At 41.3% G+C, this 25,223-nt stretch overlaps 1 protein-coding gene across 1 annotated transcript in view; it reads left to right on the plus strand.

Moving 5' to 3' along the window:
- The window catches only part of cacna1ib (calcium voltage-gated channel subunit alpha1 Ib), a 100,799-nt gene extending 78,312 nt beyond the window's left edge, over window positions 1-22,487 (plus strand). Inside the window, exons 26-37 of the mRNA XM_068221863.2 lie at window positions 54-205; window positions 2,312-2,421; window positions 2,706-2,839; window positions 4,020-4,090; window positions 5,045-5,123; window positions 5,743-5,864; window positions 9,122-9,532; window positions 13,207-13,353; window positions 15,413-15,547; window positions 16,999-17,071; window positions 18,787-18,980; window positions 19,267-22,487. Of these exons, the coding sequence (XP_068077964.2) occupies window positions 54-205; window positions 2,312-2,421; window positions 2,706-2,839; window positions 4,020-4,090; window positions 5,045-5,123; window positions 5,743-5,864; window positions 9,122-9,532; window positions 13,207-13,353; window positions 15,413-15,547; window positions 16,999-17,071; window positions 18,787-18,980; window positions 19,267-19,785 (2,147 nt within the window). The 3' untranslated portion in view covers window positions 19,786-22,487. The remainder of the gene's footprint in view (window positions 1-53; window positions 206-2,311; window positions 2,422-2,705; window positions 2,840-4,019; window positions 4,091-5,044; window positions 5,124-5,742; window positions 5,865-9,121; window positions 9,533-13,206; window positions 13,354-15,412; window positions 15,548-16,998; window positions 17,072-18,786; window positions 18,981-19,266) is intronic.
- The last annotated feature ends 2,736 nt before the right edge of the window (window positions 22,488-25,223 follow it).

Genomic DNA, 25,223 nt, shown 5'->3' on the forward strand with positions numbered 1-25,223 from the left:
GATTTGATTCTGTGTGTGTGTGTGTGTGTGTGTGTGTGTGTGTGTGTGTTCAGAGGCTCAGTTTGCCCCGTATTACGCCTCATACGGTCGTGTTCGTCTGATGATCCACTCGTTCTGCACCAGTCATTATCTGGACCTCTTCATCACCCTCATCATCTGCGTTAATGTGGTCACCATGAGTCTAGAGCACTACGACCAACCACAGGTGAGAAACACCGTCACATGACCACCAGCCACTGCTGATAACTTGGCAACTTGCACTCTAGGAAATACTGGGTTAATGAAGCAGCTTAAGTTAATTGACTAATCCAAATCAGCACCATAGACATGCTGCTAGTCAGTTGTCATCTCTTAAGAGCGATCACTATCTGTTCATTAGCTACTACAGCAGGAGATCTAGCTGAGCTCAAACTCCCCTCTCGCCCTGCAATGGGAGGGAGCCCCAGGCTTAAGGATCTTATGAGATCTGTGCTGGGACACCATGCCAAAGACGCGTTATAGTCAATCATCAGCTGAGGGTGAACTCTTGAAACAGGGTTTATACAGGGTTCCCACACTTCTATAAAGTGCTGCAACCTCAGATATGGATTCAAGGCCTGGGAAGTACTTAAAACCAACCACTTTGCTTGAAAGTGCTTGAATTAAATCTTATTTAAATGTGTTATTTCAACAACTGTACTGTGCTTCTGTCAAAAAGAGAACTAAAAAATTATAAATTCTTAATTTAACAATTGTAAATGTAACTTTGTGCAAGAACTGTGATAAATAATGCACATTTATCGATATTTCAAAAACCACATTTTAATATTACCTGTATTGAATTTATAAAATTTAACTTTTTTATTTTTTTTTACATTTTAAGTGCTTTAAACATGACTGTTTCAGATGGTCAGCATGTTGGAAAATGACTCAAAACATCATCATTACTCTGACACTTAATGTAGATAATTAGTGTAAGTGAAACATTAGAGTAGTGAGGGCTTTCATGCCACTACATAATTAGAAAAGTACTACATTTGAAAATAACCAACACGGGCTCATTCTGAAAACGTAGCTGTATATACATTTATGGAGATTGTGAATTATGTAGCCTTCATTTTTAAAAGAAATGCTACGGGGTGGTATGTCACCATTCTTATTCACGCTACCAGCTGACCGCTTACCTCATGTGGACAGCTTTCCTATGTTACCAGTTTGTCTAATTAGCTTGCCACGTACGTCTGTGAACTTGAGACACAGAGAAGGTTTGACCATGATGACGGGGTTTGAGTCTAGTGAAGAACGGTTCCAGAAAGCAGGTAAAACTAAAACAGAAGCTAAATCATAAAAAAACAAGTAAATAACAGGGTGAAAACGTGGTAAAAATCAGACGAGGGTTTTTCTTTTTCTGGATTGCTTTTCATAACACTATTGGTTGGGGTTAGGGAAGGAGGAGGGTGGGTCAGTCAGTAAACAGTGGCCTCTGGTGGATTTACGTGAGAACAGCAGGCGCGAATGGCACTCCTGAGTGAAATTTGAGATCTTAAAAAGCATACACAGCGCCCTCTGGTGGATTCGTGAAAACCAAAACTGCAGACAACAAAGCTCCTGGGACATATTTGGCACTCTCCAGAAATGTATACAGGGGTACGTATCTATAATGGACCTGGGTTAAAAAGAGTTATGGTTTAAAAAAAAGTTCCTAAATCTGCTGTTCATGAAAGAGTGGGAACCTTGTTTATAATCATGACATGACACACGTCCTGAATCTGAATTAGACGTTATGCATGCTTATGACAACTGTTAATGCATTCGCTCAGTGATGACATTTAAAAATGTGAAGATGACATTGTTTGTTATGACAACTTGAAATAAGCACATACATGTTTTATCTTTGTCTTGACAACTCGACATTACCAAGACAACAAAGCTTGTCATAAATCTGTCATCAACATGATTGTCATGAGGCCATTATAGTATGTAATTAATTCCATAACAGATTCATTTATTATACTATTATTTTGACCTCAACTACACTGATACAAGCTGAGCTGGTCATTAAAATGTCATTAAATATGAATGACGCTGTTGAAATGATTTGACAGAGTGATTACACTCTTAATGAGACAGTTTAATGGCTGATACAGCTGAAAACATGATCCCAAGCACATTCCTGACACTCAATTAAAGAGTGCACGTGTTCATCATGGATGATTACTGAAAGTTAAGCTGGCCTGAAGCGGCTGATGAATTATTCCCAGATGATTTCCATCTATTAATGTGAGTGAATGTGCAGTCCTGACGTCTGCTTCTCCTCTGCTTCCTCCGTCAGTCTCTGGAAACCGCACTGAAATACTGCAATTACTTCTTCAGCTGCACGTTTGTGATCGAGGCCATGCTGAAGCTGGTGGCGTTCGGCTTCAGACGCTTCTTTAAGGACAGGTCAAAACACTGGAATAAAACACACACACACACACACACACACACACACACACACACACACACACACACACACACACACACACACACACACACACTGTCTCTCTGAGTGGTCTGTCCATCTGTCTTTTGTGTTTGTCTGTCATTCTGTCTCTCCGTCTGGAGTCTCAGTCTGTCTGGATCGTGTTTAAAGATTAAAGTTCCACTGAAATTAATTAATATCATGATCTTTAACACTTTGTAGACCATTTCAATGTGGATTTGTGTGTGTGTGTGTGTTTGCGCAGGTGGAATCAGCTGGATCTGGCGATTGTTCTGTTGTCTGTGATGGGAATCATTCTGGAGGAGATTGAAATAAGCGCTTCACTTCCCATCAATCCCACCATCATCCGCATCATGAGGGTCCTGCGCATCACCCGCGGTCAGCGCTTTATCCAGCACATTACACATCACACACACACACACACACACATACATTACACACACATATGTACATATATACACACACACAAATATACACACACACGCACGCACATACAGACATACAAATAAACACACACACATTAAACAAACTCAGATATATAGTGTCATGCACTTATGCACACACACACAAGTGCACGCATACACACATTCTGTGCATACTACTGTGCATTATGTGCTTACTACACACACACACACACACATACAGACATGTAAACATACATAGACACACACAAACATACACACGCACATGCACAAACTCTCTCTCACACACAAACACATTCTCTCTCTCTCTCTCTTCTCTCTCTCACACACACACACACACACCATTTCATCTACATACAGAAACGTGCACACATACTGTTTATACACTTGCGCACACATACACACACACAATTACATGCATACACGCATATTGTGCATACTACACACGCATACATACTCATACACACACACACACTTACACACAAATACAGACATAGATACACATACACACACACACACACACATGCACATACTATTAATACACATGCACGGATACATCCACACACACACACACATACCGTGCATACTACATATACACATACATACATACACACAGACACATATACATACACAGATACACGCACTCCCACACACACACACAAATAATTAAACATACAAATGCGCACACACCCAAACACAAATAACAAATGCACACACACACACTCACATGCAAACTCACACACTCATGCAGACACACATTCACTCACACATACATGCATATAAACACACACATTTAAATAATTAAATACACAAACACACTCTCACACACACGCACGCATGCACACACTCCCTCTCACACACAAACATACACACACACACACACACACACACACACACACAAAAGCACAAACACACACATGCACAAACTCTTTCTCTCTCACACACACAAACACACTCTCACACAAGCACACACACACACACACACACGGCTTCTAGATATGAAATGCATTGTAATGTCAGTTTTGCTATGTTAGATATTATTAATAACACTCTTGAGGCGGATGCCTGTGTAGTGGGAAGCTCTCCTGTCTCACTCAGTGTGTCCTTTGGTGATTGTTTCTGTCTCCGTCTCACAGTTCTGAAGCTGTTAAAGATGGCCACCGGGATGCGGGCTCTGCTGGATACTGTGGTGCAGGCTCTACCGCAGGTACACACACACACACACACACACAACGCTTACACAAACAGCACTCAAAACCTGCCGGAACTACTTCTGCATTCTGTGCATTTATCTGACAATAACCAAACACCCTAAAATGCTCGTCATCAGCCAATCAGAATCCAGCATTCAGCAGCCCTGGCCTGCAGTAGTCTATAAGCTACAGTAGTGTGCCAGTGATAGGGAAGAGAGGTGTGTGTGTGTGGTCTGAGTGTGTGTGTGTGTGCTGTGACTGAAGCGTCAGACGAGTTCATTTCAGGAGTCATTGAGTGTTCAACACGGCTCTCCAATGCAGCCGCTGACTCATTTTACGCTCGCGAACACACAGTTAAACAGATGGAGGCAATCTGCAGAGCGCTTAATGCCACTTGTTCACTATTAATGACACTTCAGCGCTTTACATGTGCCACTACTGCTCACTTAATCTGATTTAAAGGGACAGCTCACACATTTCCTCATGCTCCTCTTGCTGCATACCTGTTTGAGTTTCTTCATAGTAAGATAATCTGAAGAGTGCTCTACAAACACTGTGTTTACTCCTCCTGTGGATGTCATGGAAGAATATCTGCTTTTGTGTTCAGCAGGAGAAATAACTTTATAAATGTTTAAAGCACCTGAGTGTGAGTGAAGGATTTTGAGCTGAACTGTGCCTTTAAAATCGACACTGATATAAAGCAAGAGTCAAGAGTGTGAGGAATGAAAAGAAGCTGTTGTTTTGTGGAGGGCTCAGATGGTCTTCTGGGACTTTAATGAAATGAATTAACCTTGACTATAAGCACTGAAGCAGCGGTGGCGTATAATGACAGTCTCTGACCAGCGCAGAGCTCATTCTGGGAATTAAATGACGCCGTTTGCTGTGTTGGCATCTGGGTTGGAGCTTCACACTGGGCTTTATGCTGTCTTTGAGATGTGTGTGTGTGTGTGTGTGTGTGTTTTCCTCAGGTGGGGAATCTGGGTTTGCTCTTTGTTCTACTCTTCTTCATCTACGCTGCACTCGGTGTTGAGCTGTTTGGAGAGCTGGGTGAGTATTAAACTGCTTTCTCAGTCTGAAAACACAGCAGTTATTTAACAGTTGCTAAATTTGTGAAATAAACAAATTAACAGGTACAGGTACATGCATTGAGAGGTGCTGTAATAACTTCCTAAGCTCCTTTTGTTTACCGTCAACTCCTTCCCTTCATCATTAGCCCATCCCCTTCACCAGCAGCCCCTCCTCTTCATTATTAACTCATCATAATCAGCTCCTTCCCTTCATTTTCAGCTCCTCCTCTTCACCATTAGCTCCTCCCCTTCGTCATTAGCTCCTCCCCTTCATCATCAGCCCCTCCCCTTTGTTATCAGCTCCTCCTCTTCATCATCAGCTCCTCCCCATCATCATCAGCTCCTCCCTTTCATCATCAGCTCCTCCTCTTTATCAGCTCCTCCTCCTTTTAGATTTAAGTTGTTTTAGCGATTTCTAGATTATTTAAATGTCACAGTGTTGCTATTTTTACTGTATTCATCAATAATTAAACCAATAGCAGAGGGAGATTTCTTTCAAAAATGTTTTAAAAACTGATCTTGAAGTTTATCATCAATAAGTCTCAGCTGAAATCTGAAATGTGATGAATTGACTCTCTCCGCTGGTGTTTGTGTGTCAGTGTGTAATGAGGACTACCCGTGTGAAGGAATGAGCCGGCACGCCACCTTTGAGAATTTCGGCATGGCGTTCCTCACACTCTTCCAGGTGTCCACCGGAGACAACTGGAACGGCATCATGAAGGTACAGATCATCTAGCTTTACATCCACACAAACCCTGAACCCTAGATTTAGTGCTTAAAACTGCTGAAAAATTGTGTCACTTTCAGAGTAAAAAAATGAACGAATAAAAAAAAAATATAAGACCACCCTAAAGACTTATAACTCCGCCCCAATATACTAATAAACCTACCCTAAAGACTGATAACTCCGCCCCAATATACTGATGAACCCACCCTAAAGACTGATAACTCCGCCCCAATATACTAATAAACCCACCCTAAAGACTGATAACTCCGCCCTAATATACTGATGGACCCACCCTAAAGACTGATAACTCCGCCCCAATATACTGATGAACCCACCCTAAAGACTGATAACTCCGCCCCAATATACTAATAAACCCACCCTAAAGACTGATAACTCCACCCCAATATACTGATGAACCCACCCTAAAGACTGATAACTCCACCCCAATATACTGATGAACCCACCCTAAAGACTGATAACTCCGCCCCAATATACTGATGAACCCACCCTAAAGACTGATAACTCCGCCCCAATATACTGATGAACCCACCCTAAAGACTGATATCTCCGCCCCAATATACTGATGAACCCACCCTAAAGACTGATAACTCTGCCCCAATATACTGATAGCCCCACCCTAAAGACTGGTAACTCCGCCCCAATTTACTGATAAACCCACCCTAAAGACTGATAACTCTGCCCCAATATACTGATAGCCCCACCCTAAAGACTGATAACTCTGCCCCAATATACTGATAGCCCCACCCTAAAGACTGATAACTCTGCCCCAATATACTGATAGCCCCACCCTAAAGACTGATAACTCTGCCCCAATATACTGATAGCCCCACCCTAAAGACTGATAACTCTGCCCCAATATACTGATAGCCCCACCCTAAAGACTGATAACTCCGCCCCAATTTACTGATGAACCCACCCTAAAGACTGATAACTCCGCCCCAATATACTGATGGACCCACCCTAAAGACTGATAACTCCGCCCCAATATACTTATAGCCCCACCCTAAAGACTGATAACTTCGCCCCAATATACTAATGGACCCACCCTAAAGACTGATAACTCCCCCCCCAATATACTGATGGACCCACCCTAAAGACTGATAGCCCCACCCCAGCATACTGATAGCTTCACCCTAACGGACTGACAGCCCTGCCTTAAAGGACTGATAGCCCCACGCTAAAAGACTGATAGCCCAACCCTGAAATACTAATAGCTCCGCCCTAAAAGACTAATATTCCTGTACTAAAAGGCTGATAGCCCCTCATTAAAAGATTGATAGCCCCACCCCAACATACAAATAGCCCCGCACTAAAGGACTAATAGGACCACCCTAAAAGACTAATAGCCCCACCCTAAAGGACTGATAGCCCCGCCCTAAAGTATTGATAGCCACCCAAAAAAACTGCTAACCCCTCACTAAAGCGCTGAAAGCCCCGCCCTAGAGTATTGATAGCCCCTCCCCAAAAGACTGACAATCCCTCCATAAAGCGCTAATAGCCCCATCCTAGACTACTGATAGCTCGGTCCTAAAAGACTGATAGCCCCTCCCTAAAGTATTGATAGCCCCGCCCTAGAGTACTGATAGCCCCGACCCTAAAAGACTGATAGCCCCTCCCTAAAGTAATGATAGCCCCGCCCTAGAGTACTAATAGCCCCGACCCTAAAAGACTGATAGCCCCTCCCTAAAGTATTGATAGCCCCGCCCTAGAGTACTGATAGCCCCGACCCTAAAAGACTGATAGCCCCTCCCTTAAGTACTGATAGCCCCGCCCTAGAGTACTAATAGCCCCGACCCTAAAAGGCTGATAGCCCCTCATTAAAAGATTGATAGCCCCACCCCAACATACAAATAGCCCCGCACTAAAGGACTAATAGGACCACCCTAAAAGACTAATAGCCCCACCCTAAAGGACTGATAGCCCCGCCCTAAAGTATTGATAGCCACCCAAAAAGACTGCTAACCCCTCACTAAAGCGCTGAAAGCCCCGCCCTAGAGTATTGATAGCCCCTCCCCAAAAGACTGACAATCCCTCCATAAAGCGCTAATAGCCCCATCCTAGACTACTGATAGCTCGGTCCTAAAAGACTGATAGCCCCTCCCTAAAGTATTGATAGCCCCGCCCTAGAGTACTGATAGCCCCGACCCTAAAAGACTGATAGCCCCTCCCTAAAGTAATGATAGCCCCGCCCTAGAGTACTAATAGCCCCGACCCTAAAAGACTGATAGCCCCTCCCTAAAGTATTGATAGCCCCGCCCTAGAGTACTGATAGCCCCGACCCTAAAAGACTGATAGCCCCTCCCTTAAGTACTGATAGCCCCGCCCTAGAGTACTAATAGCCCCGACCCTAAAAGGCTGATAGCCCCTCATTAAAAGATTGATAGCCCCACCCCAACATACAAATAGCCCCGCACTAAAGGACTAATAGGACCACCCTAAAAGACTAATAGCCCCACCCTAAAGGACTGATAGCCCCGCCCTAAAGTATTGATAGCCACCCAAAAAGACTGCTAACCCCTCACTAAAGCGCTGAAAGCCCCGCCCTAGAGTATTGATAGCCCCTCCCCAAAAGACTGACAATCCCTCCATAAAGCGCTAATAGCCCCATCCTAGACTACTGATAGCTCGGTCCTAAAAGACTGATAGCCCCTCCCTAAAGTATTGATAGCCCCACCCTAGAGTACTGATAGCCCCGACCCTAAAAGACTGATAGCCCCTCCCTAAAGTATTGATAGCCCCGCCCTGGAGTACTGATAGCCCCGAACCTAAAAGCCTGATAGCCCCTCCTTAAAGTACTGATAGCCCCTCCCTAGAGTACTAATAGCCCCGACCCTAAAAGACTTATCAATCCCTCCATTAAGCACTGAAAGCCCTGTCCTAAAGCACCTATAGCTCCGCCCTAAAAGACTGATAACCCCACCCTAGAGGACTGATAGTCCCGCTCTGAATGACTGATAGCTCCGCCCTAATTGTGTTCCATGTATCCAGATGTGAGAGTTGTGTTGAGGGTGAGGAAAGGTTATGATAGTTGATGAAAGATAATGAATGTTTACTGAATAATGAAATGCACAATGTTTATATCAAGAGCTGCTGTTCACAAATAAGCAGAGTAAATGTTGCTGTTGTGTTTTCTGCAGTTGATCACTAGTGTGTGTGTGTGTGTGTGTGTGTGTGTGTGTGTGTGTGTGTGTGTGTGTGTGTATGTGTGTGTGCTGGTGTTTCCTCCTCAGGATACTCTGCGTGAGTGTCCGCCGGGTGACAGCTCCTCCTGTAACTCCAGCCTGCAGTTCATCTCTCCGCTGTACTTCGTCAGTTTCGTGCTGACGGCGCAGTTCGTGCTGATTAACGTGGTGGTGGCGGTGCTGATGAAGCATCTGGACGACTCCAATAAAGAAGCGATCGAGGACGCCGAGATGGAGGAGGAGATGGAGAAGGAGCGGGAGAAGGAGCTGGCGCAGGGCGGCCTCTGCTGTCTGGGTCGTTTGGACCGTTTGACCACGACTGATGCGGGAGAGAAGAGCGGCTGTGGGAACAGACAGGCGGCGACAGCGGCGGTGCACAGCAACAACCAGAGCGCACACACACCGCACACTAACACACAACACACACTGCAGGAGAGGAGACTCTACTCACCCGCACAGGTGACACACACACACACACATACATTGACCAGCACTGCAATGCACTTCATGCACGCACACACACACACATACATTGACCACCACCGCACACACACACACATACATTGACCACCACCGCACACACACACACATACATTGACCACCACTGCATTACATGCAAGCGCACACACACACTAACACAACATTATCATCATCAATGCATTGCGCATGCACACATACACACACAAAGTGTCGCGCACACACAGACACACATACACATACTGTACACACCAGCCATTAATGCATTACACACACACACACTGACCATCACTGCATTACACATGCAAACATACACACACGCTGTCTATCAATGTGTTACACTTGCACATACACACACCATCAATGCTTTACAGAAGCACACACACACACACACACACACACAAACACACTGAACATCAATGCATTACACATATACATTCACACAAACACACACACACACACACACACACACACACACACACACACACACACACTGACAATCAATCTATCACGGAAACACACACACACACACACACACACACACACACATACACTCAAACCATGACCATCAATGCATTACATATACACACAAAAACACTGACCATCCATTATAGAAGCACACACACACACACACACACACACACACACACACACACACTGACCATCAATCTATTACGGTGTGCTTTATACCTTCGCTGGAGTGTGTTGTTGTTTTCCACCGAGTTCTCTGTGGTGTGTGTGTGTGTGTGTGTGTGTGTGTGTGTGTGTGTGTGTGTGCAGTGTCTGCACTGATGCTGATTTCCCGTTATTATCTGATTCTGAACACTTTATTTGTGTAGCAAGACAGCAGTCATGAATCTCTCATGAGCCATTACACTGACTGAGGGAACATTTCCTCTGACATCTGATGGAGTGTGTGTGTGTGTGTGTGTGTGTGTGTGTGTGTGTGTGTTAATGGAGACACATTGAGTCATCAGAGGAAATGAAGTCGCAGCTGAAACACAACACAATCTGTCCACACGTGATGAAGAGTGACTGGGGTGTATGTGACAGTGATGTATTGTCGCTCTCCTCCATCTCCTGCTCTCAGACCAACATGTGCTGTGGATGAAAATGACACTCCAGTTTGACACTTAATCCATTTTCCTGATTAAAAACACACACAAACAGCAATAGCTCACATTTCATTTTTAAGACTTTATTAGGTACACCTTACTAGTCCCGGGTTGGACCCCTTTTGCCTTCGGAACTGCCTTAATCCTTCATAGGTACAACAAGCTACTGGAGATATTCCTCAGAGATGTTGCTCCATATTGTCATGATAGCATCACACAGTTGCTGCAGATTTGTCGGCTGCACATCCATGATGCCAATCTCCCGTTCCACCACATCCCAAAGCTGCTCTATTGGATTGAGCTCTGCTGACTGTGGAGGCCATTTGAGTACAGTGAACTCATCGTCATGTTCAGCAGTCTGAGATGATTGAGCTTTATGACATGCTGCGTTATCCTGCTGGAAGTAGCCATCAGAAGATGGAGACACTGTGCTCATAAAGGGATGGACATGGTCAGCAGCAATACTCAGGAAGGCTGTGGCGTTGATGCTCAATTGGTACTAATGGACCCAAAGAAAATCTCCCCCACACCATTACACCACCACCACCAGCCTGAACCGCTGATACAAGGCAGGATGATCCATGCTTTCATGTTGTTGAGGCCAAATTGTGAGCCGAGCATCCGAATGTGTCAGCAGAAATGGAGACTCATCAGAGCAGCAACGTTTCTCCAATCTTCTATTGTCCAGTTTTGGTGAGTCTGTGTGAATTGTAGCCTCAGTTTCCTGTTCTTAGCTGACAGGAGCGGCACCCGGTGTGCTCTTCTGCTGCTGTAGCCCATCCGCCTCAAGGTTGGCCGTGTTGTGTGTTCAGAGATGCTCTTCTGCAGAGCTCGGTTGTAGCGAGTGCTTATTTGAGTTACTGTTGCCTTTCTATCAGCTGAAACCAGTCTGGCCATTCTCCTTTGACCTCATCAACAATGAACTGTCGCTCACTGGATATTTCCTCTTTGTCGGAGCATTCTCTGTAAACCCTAGAGATGGTTGTGCGTGAAAATCCCAGTAGATCAGCAGTTTCTGAAATACTCAGAGCAGCCCGTCTGGCAGCAACAACCATGGCACGTTCAAAGTCTCTTAAATCCCCTTTCTTCCCCATTCTGATGCTCGCTCTGAACTGCAGCAGATCCTCTTGACTACATGCCTAAATGCTGTGAGCTGCTGCCCTGTGATTGGCTGATTAGTCATTAACAGGCAGGTGTACCTAATAAAGTGGCCAGTGAGTGTACATCTCACGCTGATTGTGTTTGCCGATCTTCATTTGACTGTAGTTTATCTCTGTTGTTGTGATTCTCCTCTGAGCTCTTTGGTTTGTTCGTGGATTATGATGATTTAAACAGGCTTTTAAGACTCTCGGATGGGGGCTTTCCTTTATGCTTGATTTGCATATAGTTAATTGACATAAGCTCTGCTGGGCTCTTCTGCGTCTCCAGACTCGTCCACATGCTGGAGCCACTGCTGGAAGGGAGGGAGTTCAATATTTTAATGATGATGCTTTTAAACACCAGTGCTGCTTTGAGGAAACAGAGGGTCTTACACACACACACACACACACACACACACACACACACACACACACACACACACACACACATAAACACATATGTATACATATACACACACGTACACACAAATATAGACGCACATGGACATAAATTCAGATATTCACACACACACACACTTACTGATACACACAAGCATATGCACACACAAACACATGCGCACACACTCACAGATACACACAAGCATATGCACACACTCACATACACAAGCATGCACACACACATACACAAACATGAATGCATACATGCACACTCACTCACACATACTCAATTGCACACACACTCGCAGGCATATTTGCAAGCAAGCGTAATCAAACACACACACACACACACAAACTCACAAGCACACACACACTGATACACACAAGCATATGCACACACTTACACATACATACATGCATGCACACAAACATTCATGCATACACACGCACTCACACACATATTTAATTGCACACACACTCACAGGCATTTACACAAGCATGCGTAAACACACACACATGCATGCAGACACACATATACACACTCACATATTCAAATGCACATACACTCACAGGCATTTATGCAAGCATACACACACACACACACACACTCCTGCATGCATACACATACACTGTATGCACACTCACTCGTACACACACATATGCATGCATGTATACGCATACACTGTATACACACTCACACACATACTCAATCGCGCACCACTCACAGGCATATACGCAAGCATGCCTAAACACATACAAACTCACTCAATTACACAAGCATAAACACACACACACACACACACACACACACACACACACACACACACACATCCATGCATACACACTCAAACACACTTACACACTCTGAGTATGCTTCTATGCAGCTATCCAAAGTTCTGAGAGGGAACAAACGTCTTTAAAAAAAAAAAAAAGTCTTTTATTACGCAGTGTGTGTGTACTGATCTGAATTATCTCTGTGTGTGTGTGTGTGTGTGTGTGTCAGGAGAACCAGTGGCTGGAGAGCGTCTCTCTGCTGATGAAGGACTCTCTGGATGGAGAAATGCAGATGATTGATAATCTGTCCGGCTCGGTGTTCCACCATTACTGCTCTCCACCAATCAGACGAGGCGGCAGGAGCCAATCAGGAGAGGTGATCAAACAAACACTCTAAATCAGTCACTATCACAGGAGTTCACTAATGTTTGATGTCATCTAGATATCGCCAGTAAATTTCACAAACACTTACACATAATTGTTATTAAATGTTACTGTGTGTGTTTATATATTTATTAGTGCCGGACCAAGATTGATTGCATCCAAAATAAATTTGATTTGACATATATATGTGTGTGTGTGTGTTATATATATTTATTATTTATATGTAATACACTTAAATAAAAACAATGTATAGATATTTACATGTGTATATGTTTCATATACACCACCTGACAGAAGTCTTGTCATCGATCCTAGTTGTAAGAGCAGCAAATAATAACTCGACTCAGTATCAAGACATCTGTGCTGCCCATTACATTACAAACCACAGGAGAGGGACAATTCTCCAGCAGGATAGCGCTCCTGCTCATACTCCAGCCTCCACATCAAAGCTCCTGACAGCAGAGAGTGCTCCAGAATTTGGCCAGCCCAGTCACCAGATATGAACATTATTGAGCTGATGAAGGAGGAGGTGTTGAAGATGAACACAAAGACTCTTGATGAACTCTGGGATCCTGCTGAAGGCTTTCTTCTTCATTCCAGATGACTTTATTAATCAGTGATGTGAGTCAGTGCAGAGATGTGTGGATGCAGTCCTCCAAGCTCATGATGGAGTCAGACACAATATTCATTCTGTCTCCACTGCAGCAGGACTTTATATTCTATACTGGACATTATTTCTGTTCAGTGATGAGACTTTAGTCTGAGCAGAGTCAGACCGCACTGTCCTCATCAAATCAGTCAACATCAAGACATCAGATTTATTGAGCTCAAATCAGCAAAATCTAGAGGCCTTCACCTTTCACAGAGACACTTCTGACACCAAATCATCAACTAGAAGAGCAGTTATTATTTGCTGTTTCTAAAACTAGAATAGGCCACAAGACTTTAGTCAGGTAGTGTATATCATGTATTTTATATCTCAACACAAATTAACATTTTCTCAAATATATGCATGCATGCGTGTTTATCTATACAAAATAAATATACACAGCGCACACACAAATATTACGTCAAAACAAACATGTATTATTGATGCAAATACTGTAATCTTTGCCCAGCACTAATATTTCTACATATTTGAGACGTATTGTGTTGGAATGGGGAAGTTTGAATACAATTAGACAACATCTTTATAAGGAGAATACTTTGATGGACATCTTAAAAACCACCAGGAAGAATCCTAAATTATTTATCACACATTGAACTGAAAAATGTAACTCTGAATATATTTTTGTGTGAATTTTATCTATTTATATCTCATATATTTATCTAAGTAACTTTTTTATTGTAATATGAGTTTGTTTTTAATATGTAGTCTTTTATGTATATCCATCTCGCCATGAAATAGCCATAAGTTGCGGATGTTGCGATAAATAAATAGACATATTTGTATTTAATCTGTACTCATATATTTTTATTGTAGTAGTGTGTTTTAATTCAAATTAAGACAATTACATTAGTTTTGTACAGTAAACTTCAGTTATACTGTATAAAATAATAATGTTTGTTTAATATAATGTATTCCCGGTGTGCATCAGACACACACACACTCACACACACACACACACACACACACACACACACACACACACACACACACACACACACACACTGCACCGCCTCTAATTGAGTTTCAGTCTGTGCTTTGATATCTTCATTAAGCTTCATTGCAGCTTTATATTTCAGCCTCGTCTGTTCATTAAAACTCAATATAGTTCATACGCTGTAGTGAATAACTTCTCTTTAATATACTCTGTGCTTCTGAAGGTCTGAATCATTCACAATCACAGATATTAGCTTTATGACTTTAAAAGAGCAGCAGATGTGGAGCAGAATCTGCACTCAGTGAAGAGTCAGAGCATCTGAAACATGCAGATTTACTGTGGAGTGTGTGAAGCTCTGATCTGAGGAAACACTCATCACAGACTGCACTTCACATCCTGAATGGGACGGATTATTGTGTGTGTGTGTGTGTGTGTGTGTGTGTGTAGATCCGGCTGGCAGAGGTGGAGCAGACGTCTCTGATGTCAGAGCAGCTGTCTGATAAATCCTCTTCACCCGCTCTGCCTGATGACATCAGTCTGGACGAACACAGCGACTGTCAACTGCTGGACACGGGCTGGAAGGTGTGTGTGTGATCGTGTGTAAGTGTTTGTGTGTGCATGTGAGTGTGTGTCTATAAAAACCATCTGTTCTGCATTACTCTGCTGTTGGATCATTACTGACATGTAATGCAGTGGGGTATCTATCTATCTATCTATCTATCTATCTATCTATCTATCTATCTATCTATCTATCTATCTGTCTGTCTGTCTGTCTGTCCGTCCGTCCGTCCGTCCGTCTGTCTATCGATCATGTATTTATACAAGTATACTTCATGTAGTGAGGATATTAACATCTACAGGGCCTACAGAGAGTCTCTATACCCTGTGAAAGGCTTAACCTTTTCTCACATTACACCCTGCTCAAAAGACCTGCTTCAACGGCTGGCAAAGTTATTTGTAATGTGATTTGAGGCTGTATGAGGAAAAAACCTTTTATCTTTTTAGTATATACAAGTATACTTTTAAATTCACAAGTTAGTAAGTAAGTAAATGTTTCTATTTTTAATTTAATTGAACCGTTTCACAGTCACAGTAATCAATGTGTTAATTTATCGCACAATACATGGACATGACCTTTTATGAAATGCATTTTATTTCTCCGGATTTAGAGGCGAATTAAAACCTGAAACGAAAATGTGTAACATGACTTTTGATCAATTCATTGCATCCTTGTGTAACTGAAGTGTTAAGGAATACTCTGAACGAGAGGTGTCTGAAAATAACATCAGTATTTAATCTGTTACACCACTGCTATTTCATTCATTGTGTGTGTAATATTTAATATAATTTAATTCACTTCTAAAGCATCAAGGGTTTGGGTTAAGTTGCGAGAGCTCATACTCCAAAAACACGAGCGTTCTCCGTGACTCTGTTAATAAATGTTAAGAGCTTTCATTTGAGATGTCTTTAAACAGAAGATGAAAAGAGATTCCCTCAGTGTTTCAGCTCAGCCTTGCAGAGAGGAGACGCTTTATCTATTGTTTAGAGCTGTGTAAAAAAAGCAGACGGTTTCAGTGTATCAAGTGTGCTGGGAAATGTTTTGAGATATATTCTTCATTCATTCTCGATTGATGTAGCTGCTTTTTTTTTCATATTATTTTGGAAATGTGTGTTTGCTTGTAATGTAGAAAATCTCCTTCAGGGGAGAACAGAAGGAGCTGAACAATCCTGCTGAGTTTTCCTCGTACTGAAGAAAAGAGATCAACCTAGAGAGTAACACCCAAGAAATACCATAGCAACTATCCAGGACATCCTAGCAACCACCCAGAATCACTAGGCAGTAAATGATTTATTAATAGTGAGGATTGTTCCTTTAAATATAGTGGAACCAAAAATGTAGCTCAGGTCATGATTATCGAGTCCCACTATGCCACATCACGTTGCTGCAGTTACAGTGTTTTACTGATGATGATGATGATGATGATGATGATGATGATGATGATGATGATGGTGGTGGTGTTGTGTGTGTGCAGGAGGAGCAGGGCAGCAGTGAGGCTTTGAGTCCACTGATAGACAGACGGTCGACCCTTCATCTCCATTCTCCAGGTCAGACTCCATCTGTGTGTCCTCCGTTTATCAGCTTTCTGTCCACTTCAGACACCTCTTATGAAAAAGAAGTGGACTTTAAAATTAATCAAGTGTTTTTTCACAGAGATTCATCATTTTTTTATTAAAAAATTTTATATTAAATTATTTTTTATTAAATATTATTTAATATTAATTATTTTTTATTAAAGTGTCACTGTATGAACTACTTGAAACGGCTTGGAACTAAATTGGCCCACTTTTTAGTATATAGAAGTGTACTTTTAAGTGTAAATTCACAAGTAGTCTGTAATTAAGCTTTTCTATTTTAAATTTAGGTAACTAAAACTGTTTTGAACAACAGTGAAAAGCTGCAGCAGATAATTTTAACGTGTCAACAATGAAATATTAATATTCGGTATATTAGATCTAGGGGCAGCGTGGTGGTGCTGTCACCACACAGCAAGAAGGTCGCTGGTTTGAGCATCGGCGGGGTCAGTTGGCATTTCTGTGTGGAGTTTGCATGTTCTCCCAGTGTTTGCGTGGGTTTCCTCTGGGTGCTCTGGTTTCCCCCACAGTCCAAACACATGGTATAGGTGAATTGGGTATGCTAAAATTGTCCGTAGTGTATGAGTGTGTATGGGTGTTCCCCAGTGATGGGTTGCGGCTGGAAGGGCATCCGCTGCATAAAACATATGCTGGATAAGTTGGCGGTTCATTCTGCTGTGGTGACCCCTGATTAATAAAGGGACTAAGCTGAAAATGAATGTATGAATGAATAATAGATACGGTCAAAATGATCATATTTTCTGTCAAGTAGACGGTTTACTGCACACTGTGGATGTTTGTCTAATGTTTAGCAATTTGAGCTACACAAAATGTGTTTGTTTTGTTTTTACAATGAACAAAATAACCAACATTTTCATATAATTTTGATAAATATTAATTATGCTGATGTCTGTCTGCAGTTGATTTTACAAAATAATGATTCAGCACATGTACAGTTTCATAAAGTTTTCTTTTTTGTTTAGTTGAACCTTTTTTAAGGTTAGTTTAATCAGCCTATTTTCCTCTGGATTTTGTATCATCATAGTCATATCACCATTTTGTATCATCTAAATAAATGTAAATGCAGGAATCAGGATTTAAATCCAAGACCTTTTCCACACTTTTATGTCGCCCTTCAACTTCTCAAACCAGTTACACCTTTGAGCCTATGAGTGTATTAGTATCTTACTTTAGTAATGCTTATGTTAAGTGATTATTTTTATGCAGGAATTGGAGACACAGAGCAGCACAGCAGCCGTCCAGCAGACACTATCTGTGCCATTAAAACTGATCGAGTCCTTCTGATTAGCCTCAGGCCGACATTAGAGTCTGTTGATGAACAAATAATGGCTGTGATGTCTTGATGGAAACCCACAACTTGACAATTTGGGGATGCATAGTTCTGCCGCACTAAATGAGTTTAAAAGTGGGGGCTATTATTGCTCTTTTACAAAGTCTTGATGCTGTTTGGGAGTGTGCTAGAACATCATGACTGCTGGATCAAAAATACATTCTGTTTCATATCCTTTACACGATTATAATACACTTCACCACAGCTGACATAAACAGCTTGATTAATTCTGGCCTACCCTTGAAAAATATGTTGTGATCGGCGAAAAGCTGAGATGATGTTTCTGTACAGCTACACCGCCTGCTAAAGTAGCAAGTGTGCATGTGTGTGTGTTTAGATGGCAGTAGAGACGGTCAGACGTCTTCATCTCTCTTCCATCTTCCGGCTGAGTTCTTCCACCCCACCAGCGCTGCTTTCCCCCAGCGCCGCCCAGCACCCGGAGCAGCTCTGCCGGGATCCAGACACACGTCTCCAGCCTCTTGGGCCTCGCTTCGGTCCCCGGGGGCCGACAGCAGAGTCATGGGCTCTCAGGTGAGGGAGCGCAGGTGTCAGACATCACAGAAAAACACTCAGAGTCAAGACATTCAGTCAAGAAAAGCACTCAGTCAAGCGGCAGTTTACCGGTGAAGGGATTGATCAAATATGCCTATTTTGTATTATTTACTGCTCCTAAAACTTGAATAGGACACAAAGCTTTTGTCAGGTAGTTTATATATTGTATTTTAAGATTTTTAAAACCTTAATTTTTATGTAAAGCACTTTAAATTACCATTGTGTGTGAGATGTGCTTTGTAAATGAACTCGCCTTGCCTTGCAGGCGTCCTACAGTAATTCCTCACTGGCCACAGGCAGTTCTGTGAGCAGCTTACAGGCCATGCCAGAAGAAAGCGTTTCTGCATCGGGAGAACAAACCGTGCCCAAAATCTGCAGATCCCACATTCCCCATCAGAAACCTCACGCTGTACAGTCTGTGTCCATCCTCCAGTCCAGCAGGGGGCACCAGAGGAGTCGAAGCAGAAATACTGACTGCGCAAACAGAATCTCACAGGACTCCACAGAGCCCTCGGATGACAATCCCGAACAGTTGTCGGATAACCTGAGCAGCTTTTCTCTGACATCTCTGCACCCGCCTGACTCTCTGGCGCCACCGCTGGCCAAAAAGTGCAACAGCACCGGGAGTTTAGCGCAAATGAGCCGGAATAAAGGCGCAAAGTGCTTTTCTGGATTTGATCCCTGGATTGAAACAACAAGTGAGGAAACTGAACGTGACGCTTCGCCGGTTGGTGCTAAAACCTGCAGCCAGACTGTGAGTTCCAGCTGTCGTCAGAACAGATGAAATGCATGCGCAGTCGAAAAAACTCATCTACATGTTTCTCTCGAGTGACACAAACAGTCCCACAGCGCAGTGTCGTTTCTTCTTCAGGGCATTACACTGGATTCCTGGAGATGCAGCAGCAGTCATCAAGTAGCGTAGAAGGATCTGGAAAATAGGAACTAATCTGTTTAGTTAAAAATAAAAAGACTATTATTAACCCCACCAGCGTGAATGTGTAGCGTTTAGTCAGGGCTGGACGATTAATCAAACTGTGATTGAGAAAAGCTGCGATTGTCATGCACATATCATCAAGGAAACAGGTGTGATTTGTAGTAATTCTCCTCATGAAAGCCAAAGGGCGCTCTAGCGAAAGTTACCTTAGAAAGTAATGCATTATGATATCCCCAAAAAAGTATTTAGTTGCATTACCTGGTAAATTTTTAAGGTAATTAATGCATTGCAATATTAATTTATTCTCCAAAAACATAACTAGTAGTGTTAATTAGTTACTTTTTACACTAATTAATGCATTGCAATATTAGATTACTCCTCAAAAAAGTAACTAGTTGCAATGCTTAGTTACTTTGTATGGTAAGTAATGCATTGCAATATTGAGTTACTCCCCCAAAAAGTAACTAGTTGTGTTAATTAGTTACTTTTTATAGTAATTAATGCGTTACAATATTAATTTACCCCCCAAAAACATAACTAATTGTCCTAATAAGTTACTTTTATGGTAATTAATGTTACAATATTAATTTACTCTCCAAAAACATAACTAGTTGTGCCAATTAGTTACTTTTTATACTAATTAATGCATTACAATATTAGATTACTCCTCAAAGTAACTAGTTGTGATTCTTAGTTACTTTTTATTATATTTTATGCATTACAGTATTAAGTTACTTGCCCAAAACATAACTAGTTGCGATACTTATTTACTTTTTATGGTAATTAATGCCTTGCATTACTTCTGAGTTACAGTACCTTTTCTGACAAGGCTGAGGTTTGATCTCTTTCGGAGCTTGTCTCCATGGAGATCTTCTTGCTTTCTGTCTCATTCTCTCATCGAGTGGAGGATTCAGCATTTATTTTTTTTAAAGCTGATTAATTTAACTAAACTCAGTCACATTGCATTTTAAAAAAGTAACTCCAACATTAAACTCCATTTAATGCATTACTTGTATTAGAAAAGTAATATCAGTACGCAGCTCATGTTACTTGTAATGCATCACCCTCAACACTGCCTTCGACTCTGCTCCATCTAAACACACGTGTGCTGGAGAATTACTAGAGCTGGCTTTACTGATGACTTGCTCATGAACATCGCCTCTATTCACTCGTCCAGTCCTCTGTGTAGATGACCATGGGCCTGTAGCATGAGATGTGTTCTGACACAGAAAGGAGCTGTGTGCTGTTGGGTTTGTGTCATGTCCAGATTACGGCTGATATCATTAGTACTGTCCAACATACAATCCTGAGAGAACTGAAGAGGAGTGTGTTAAACACTGTCGAGTTTCTCTGAATGGTGCTTTGAGACTTGTGCTGGGAGCTATGATGTACAGCGCATACCAGATCCAACATCGAGGACAAATTCAACAGTATGACCATTACAAATGAATGTGTGTGTGTGTGTGCGTGTGTGTGGGAATGAAGTCCAGATGCAAGTTTATACTGGCCAGTCTCATATTTGTCATAGGTGCCGTTAGGGGGGGTAAGTTAGGACGATTCTTAGGACTCACACTGTTTTGGGGCCCCCAAGTTACTATGAAGGGGGCCCAATCAAGCACCCCAAGCCCTCCCCAGACCCGTTGCTGTGACATCCCCCCCGCGTCCCTTCCCGCCCAACCCCAGTACTCACTTTCATCTGCGAAATGTCTATTACTTAAAAAGTCTATACTCAAGCCACAGTTAAACACACACACACACACACACACACACACATGCACACACACACACACACACACACACACATTTCCATGAACAAACTCATACCTTCTGGCAGTGTGTCAGAGGTATGCACACACACTCATGGATCTGAATATGTGAAAGTGAGTGTGTGTGGACGTGTTGATGGTGTTTTGGTGCAGTAATTCTGACATGACGTTACAGCAGCGGCATCTTTCACCTTTCCTGATGTAGGAGGACTGAGCTTTAGCAGCCGCCCACTGATCATTACTGCTGCTCACTGTGTGTGTGTGTGTGTGTGTGTGTGTGTGTGAGAGAGGTGCTGGATAACAACACTGACTGACTGTGGAAACACACACACACACACATATATACACACTCTCTCTCACTTGTACCACTCCAACACACATGCAAACAGACACACACACTGGCTCTCACACACATGCCTATGTACACACACACACACTCCAGCATGTTCAGTCTGGATGTGAGTGTGTGGATGTGTGCTGTGTTCAGTTCAGACTCTATGAGGAGCCCTGTGTAGATGTGGAGCTCGGTCACTGGGGTTTGGGTCAGGGCTGATGTTTGTTTCTGGTCAGATGATGTCACTGCTCTGTGAAGATGGCTGAAGATCATTTCTTTGTAAAGTGTCAGCTCACGTTTCATTCCTCTAGCGGCGTAATATTACGTCTCTGTCTTCCACTCTGCATTTTGTACAAACGTCTCCTGAAAAACACAAGTTACTGTGCTTCTCTGGGAGGATGGAGTGTGATATGAGCCAGAACAGACTCAGAAATAAAGTTCATACATGTACAGCACAGGTCATAAATACAAAACACAACTCATAAATACACAAATCCAGTTCATCAGTTCAAAATGCAATTCATAAATGCACCAATCCAACTTATATAAGCACAAATCCAATCATATATGCACAAATCACATTTATATATGCACAAATCTGATTCATATACACACAAATCCATTTAATCAATTCACAAATCCAATTCATATATACACAAATCTGATTCGTATATACTTCTCAAATACAGTCCAATCCATAAATTTATAACCCAGTTCATAAACGCATGAATCTGATACATAAATGCACAAAACATTTGTAAATTCAAAACTCAATTCAGAAAAACACATACAAATTTAAAATGCAATTCATAAATTAAGACGCGATTCATATAATCCAATTCATAAATACACAAAATCAAATTTGTAAATTCAAAACGCATTTGATATATGCACAAATCAATAAGTGAATTTATTAACACAATTCATAAATGCACAAATCCGATTCATATATATACACAAATATGATTTATATATGCACAAATCTGAATTATAAATGCACAAATCCAATTCATATGCACAAATCTTATTGATAAATGCAAAAATCCAATTCATATACACAAATCAGATTTATATATGCACAAATCAAATTCATAAATACATAAATTCAGATCATAAATACACAAATGTGATTCATAAATGCTCAAATTCAGTTTATAAATGCTCAAATCTGATTCATATATATACACAAATCTGATTCACAAATGCACTAGTTCAGATCATAAATGGACAAATCTGATTAATAAATGCACTAAATCAGTTAATAAATGTATAAATCCCATTCATATATACACAAATCTGATTCATACATGCACAAATCCAGTTTTCTAATTGAGAAAACAATTCATAAATGCACAAATCCAATTCATATATGCACATATCTAGTTCATAAATGCACAAAACCAAATTATAAATGCACAAATCCAATGAATTTTGGTAAATATTTCAGATTTTTGCGTGTCTATTCACAGATCTTCTTTTGATTTTATGATTTATGTTCTGGATTTATGAACTGTATTCTGTAAATATGAGTTCTCCTGTGCATGCATGAATGTTATTTGGCAAAAGCTTTATTTCTGAGCGTGATCTGATCTTTATTTCTGAGCGTGATCTGGCTCCATATTGCTGTGTATGAATGAGCTGCACACTTGTGTAATGTGTGTTTCTGAGATGCGTGAAGTGATTTCACTGATGTTGTTTCTCGTTTTCACGGCTGATTTGTTGGTAAAGGACTCTCACTGAACATCGATTTGCATGATTGCATCTAAATTTACGAAGCCTTTAGTGTCCTTATTCCAAAACTCCTGCTGCGACCCAATCATGTTCAGCAGCTCTGAATCCTCATTAGAAACTGAGCAAATCTGTCTCAAGGTCAAACTTTACTTAAAAGACTTTCTTTTCTTTTTGTATGAGTCAGAGTTACTCGCCCTACTGTGATTATTATTTCTCAAATATTTGCCAAATGATGTTGAACAGATTCTGGAATTTCTCACAGTATTTCCTCTAATGTTTGTTCTTCTGGAGAAAGTCTGATTTGTTTTATTTCGGCTAGAATAAAAGCAGTTTTAAATAGTTTTAAAGCCATTTTAATCTCAATATTATTGGCCCCTTCAGCAATATTAGTGTTGGATTGTCTCCAGAACAAACCACTGTTATACAATGACTTGCCTAATTACCCTAACTTTACCCTAATTACCCTAGTGAAGCCTTTACATGTCACTGTAAGCTGAACACTAGTGTCTTGAAGAATATCTAGTCTAATATTATGTCCTGTCATCATGACAAAGATAATATAAATCAGTTATTAGAGATGAGTTATTCGCACTATTATGATTAGAGATGTGTTAAACAGAAATTAAGGGAATAAAATATACAGGAGGGTTAATAATTCTGACTGTGTGAGTGTTTGTGTGTATATTTATTTATTTATTTATTTATTTATTTATTTATTTATTTATTTATTTATATATTTATGTTTATTTATTTATATATATTTTTTATTTATTTATTTATTGTGGCAGACAAAATTATTTGCAGAATAAAGAATGCATTGGATTTCAATGATCTTTTCATTAAAGTAACACCAGAACATTCATTAAGGGACATCAGTTGAGCAGTAGACCATACTAAATAGCAATATTTACCAACACACACACACATATATATGTATATTTTACCTAAATGGCACATCAATGGTGTGATGATGATGATGATGCATCTATATTTAATGATCTGTTTTTAAATAATAATACTGCATTTTATTTATAATAGGCTTTTGTAAAACACAAAGCACTACGACAACAGCAAAATAAGAAGCTGCAAAACCTGAACTGAACGTTTAAAAGAAGCTTTCTGAATGTGCTATCCCCCTGAGATGAAGACTGCTGATGTGTGTGTTTGTTTTTATACACCAAATATAATGCATCAGTGATGTGTGCAATATTTATTTATTTGTTCTGGGTGATTTACTGCTGTGGAGATGTGTGTGTGTGTGTGTAAACTGTCCTGATCTGTTCAGATGAAGCTGGATATCTGCTGGATGATGATGATGATGATGATGATGTCATTGATCATGTGCTGTAGCATTTACTGTGGTAATAAAGTGTCTGAACTGCTGCTTCTCATGTCTTATGAGGATGATTACAGTGCATTAATGTGTGTCACTGCATCATGTGCTTCTCTTAGAGTTT

The sequence above is a fragment of the Danio rerio genome, chromosome 6 (assembly GCF_049306965.1).
Source record: "Danio rerio strain Tuebingen ecotype United States chromosome 6, GRCz12tu, whole genome shotgun sequence".
Lineage (NCBI taxonomy): Eukaryota > Metazoa > Chordata > Actinopteri > Cypriniformes > Danionidae > Danio > Danio rerio.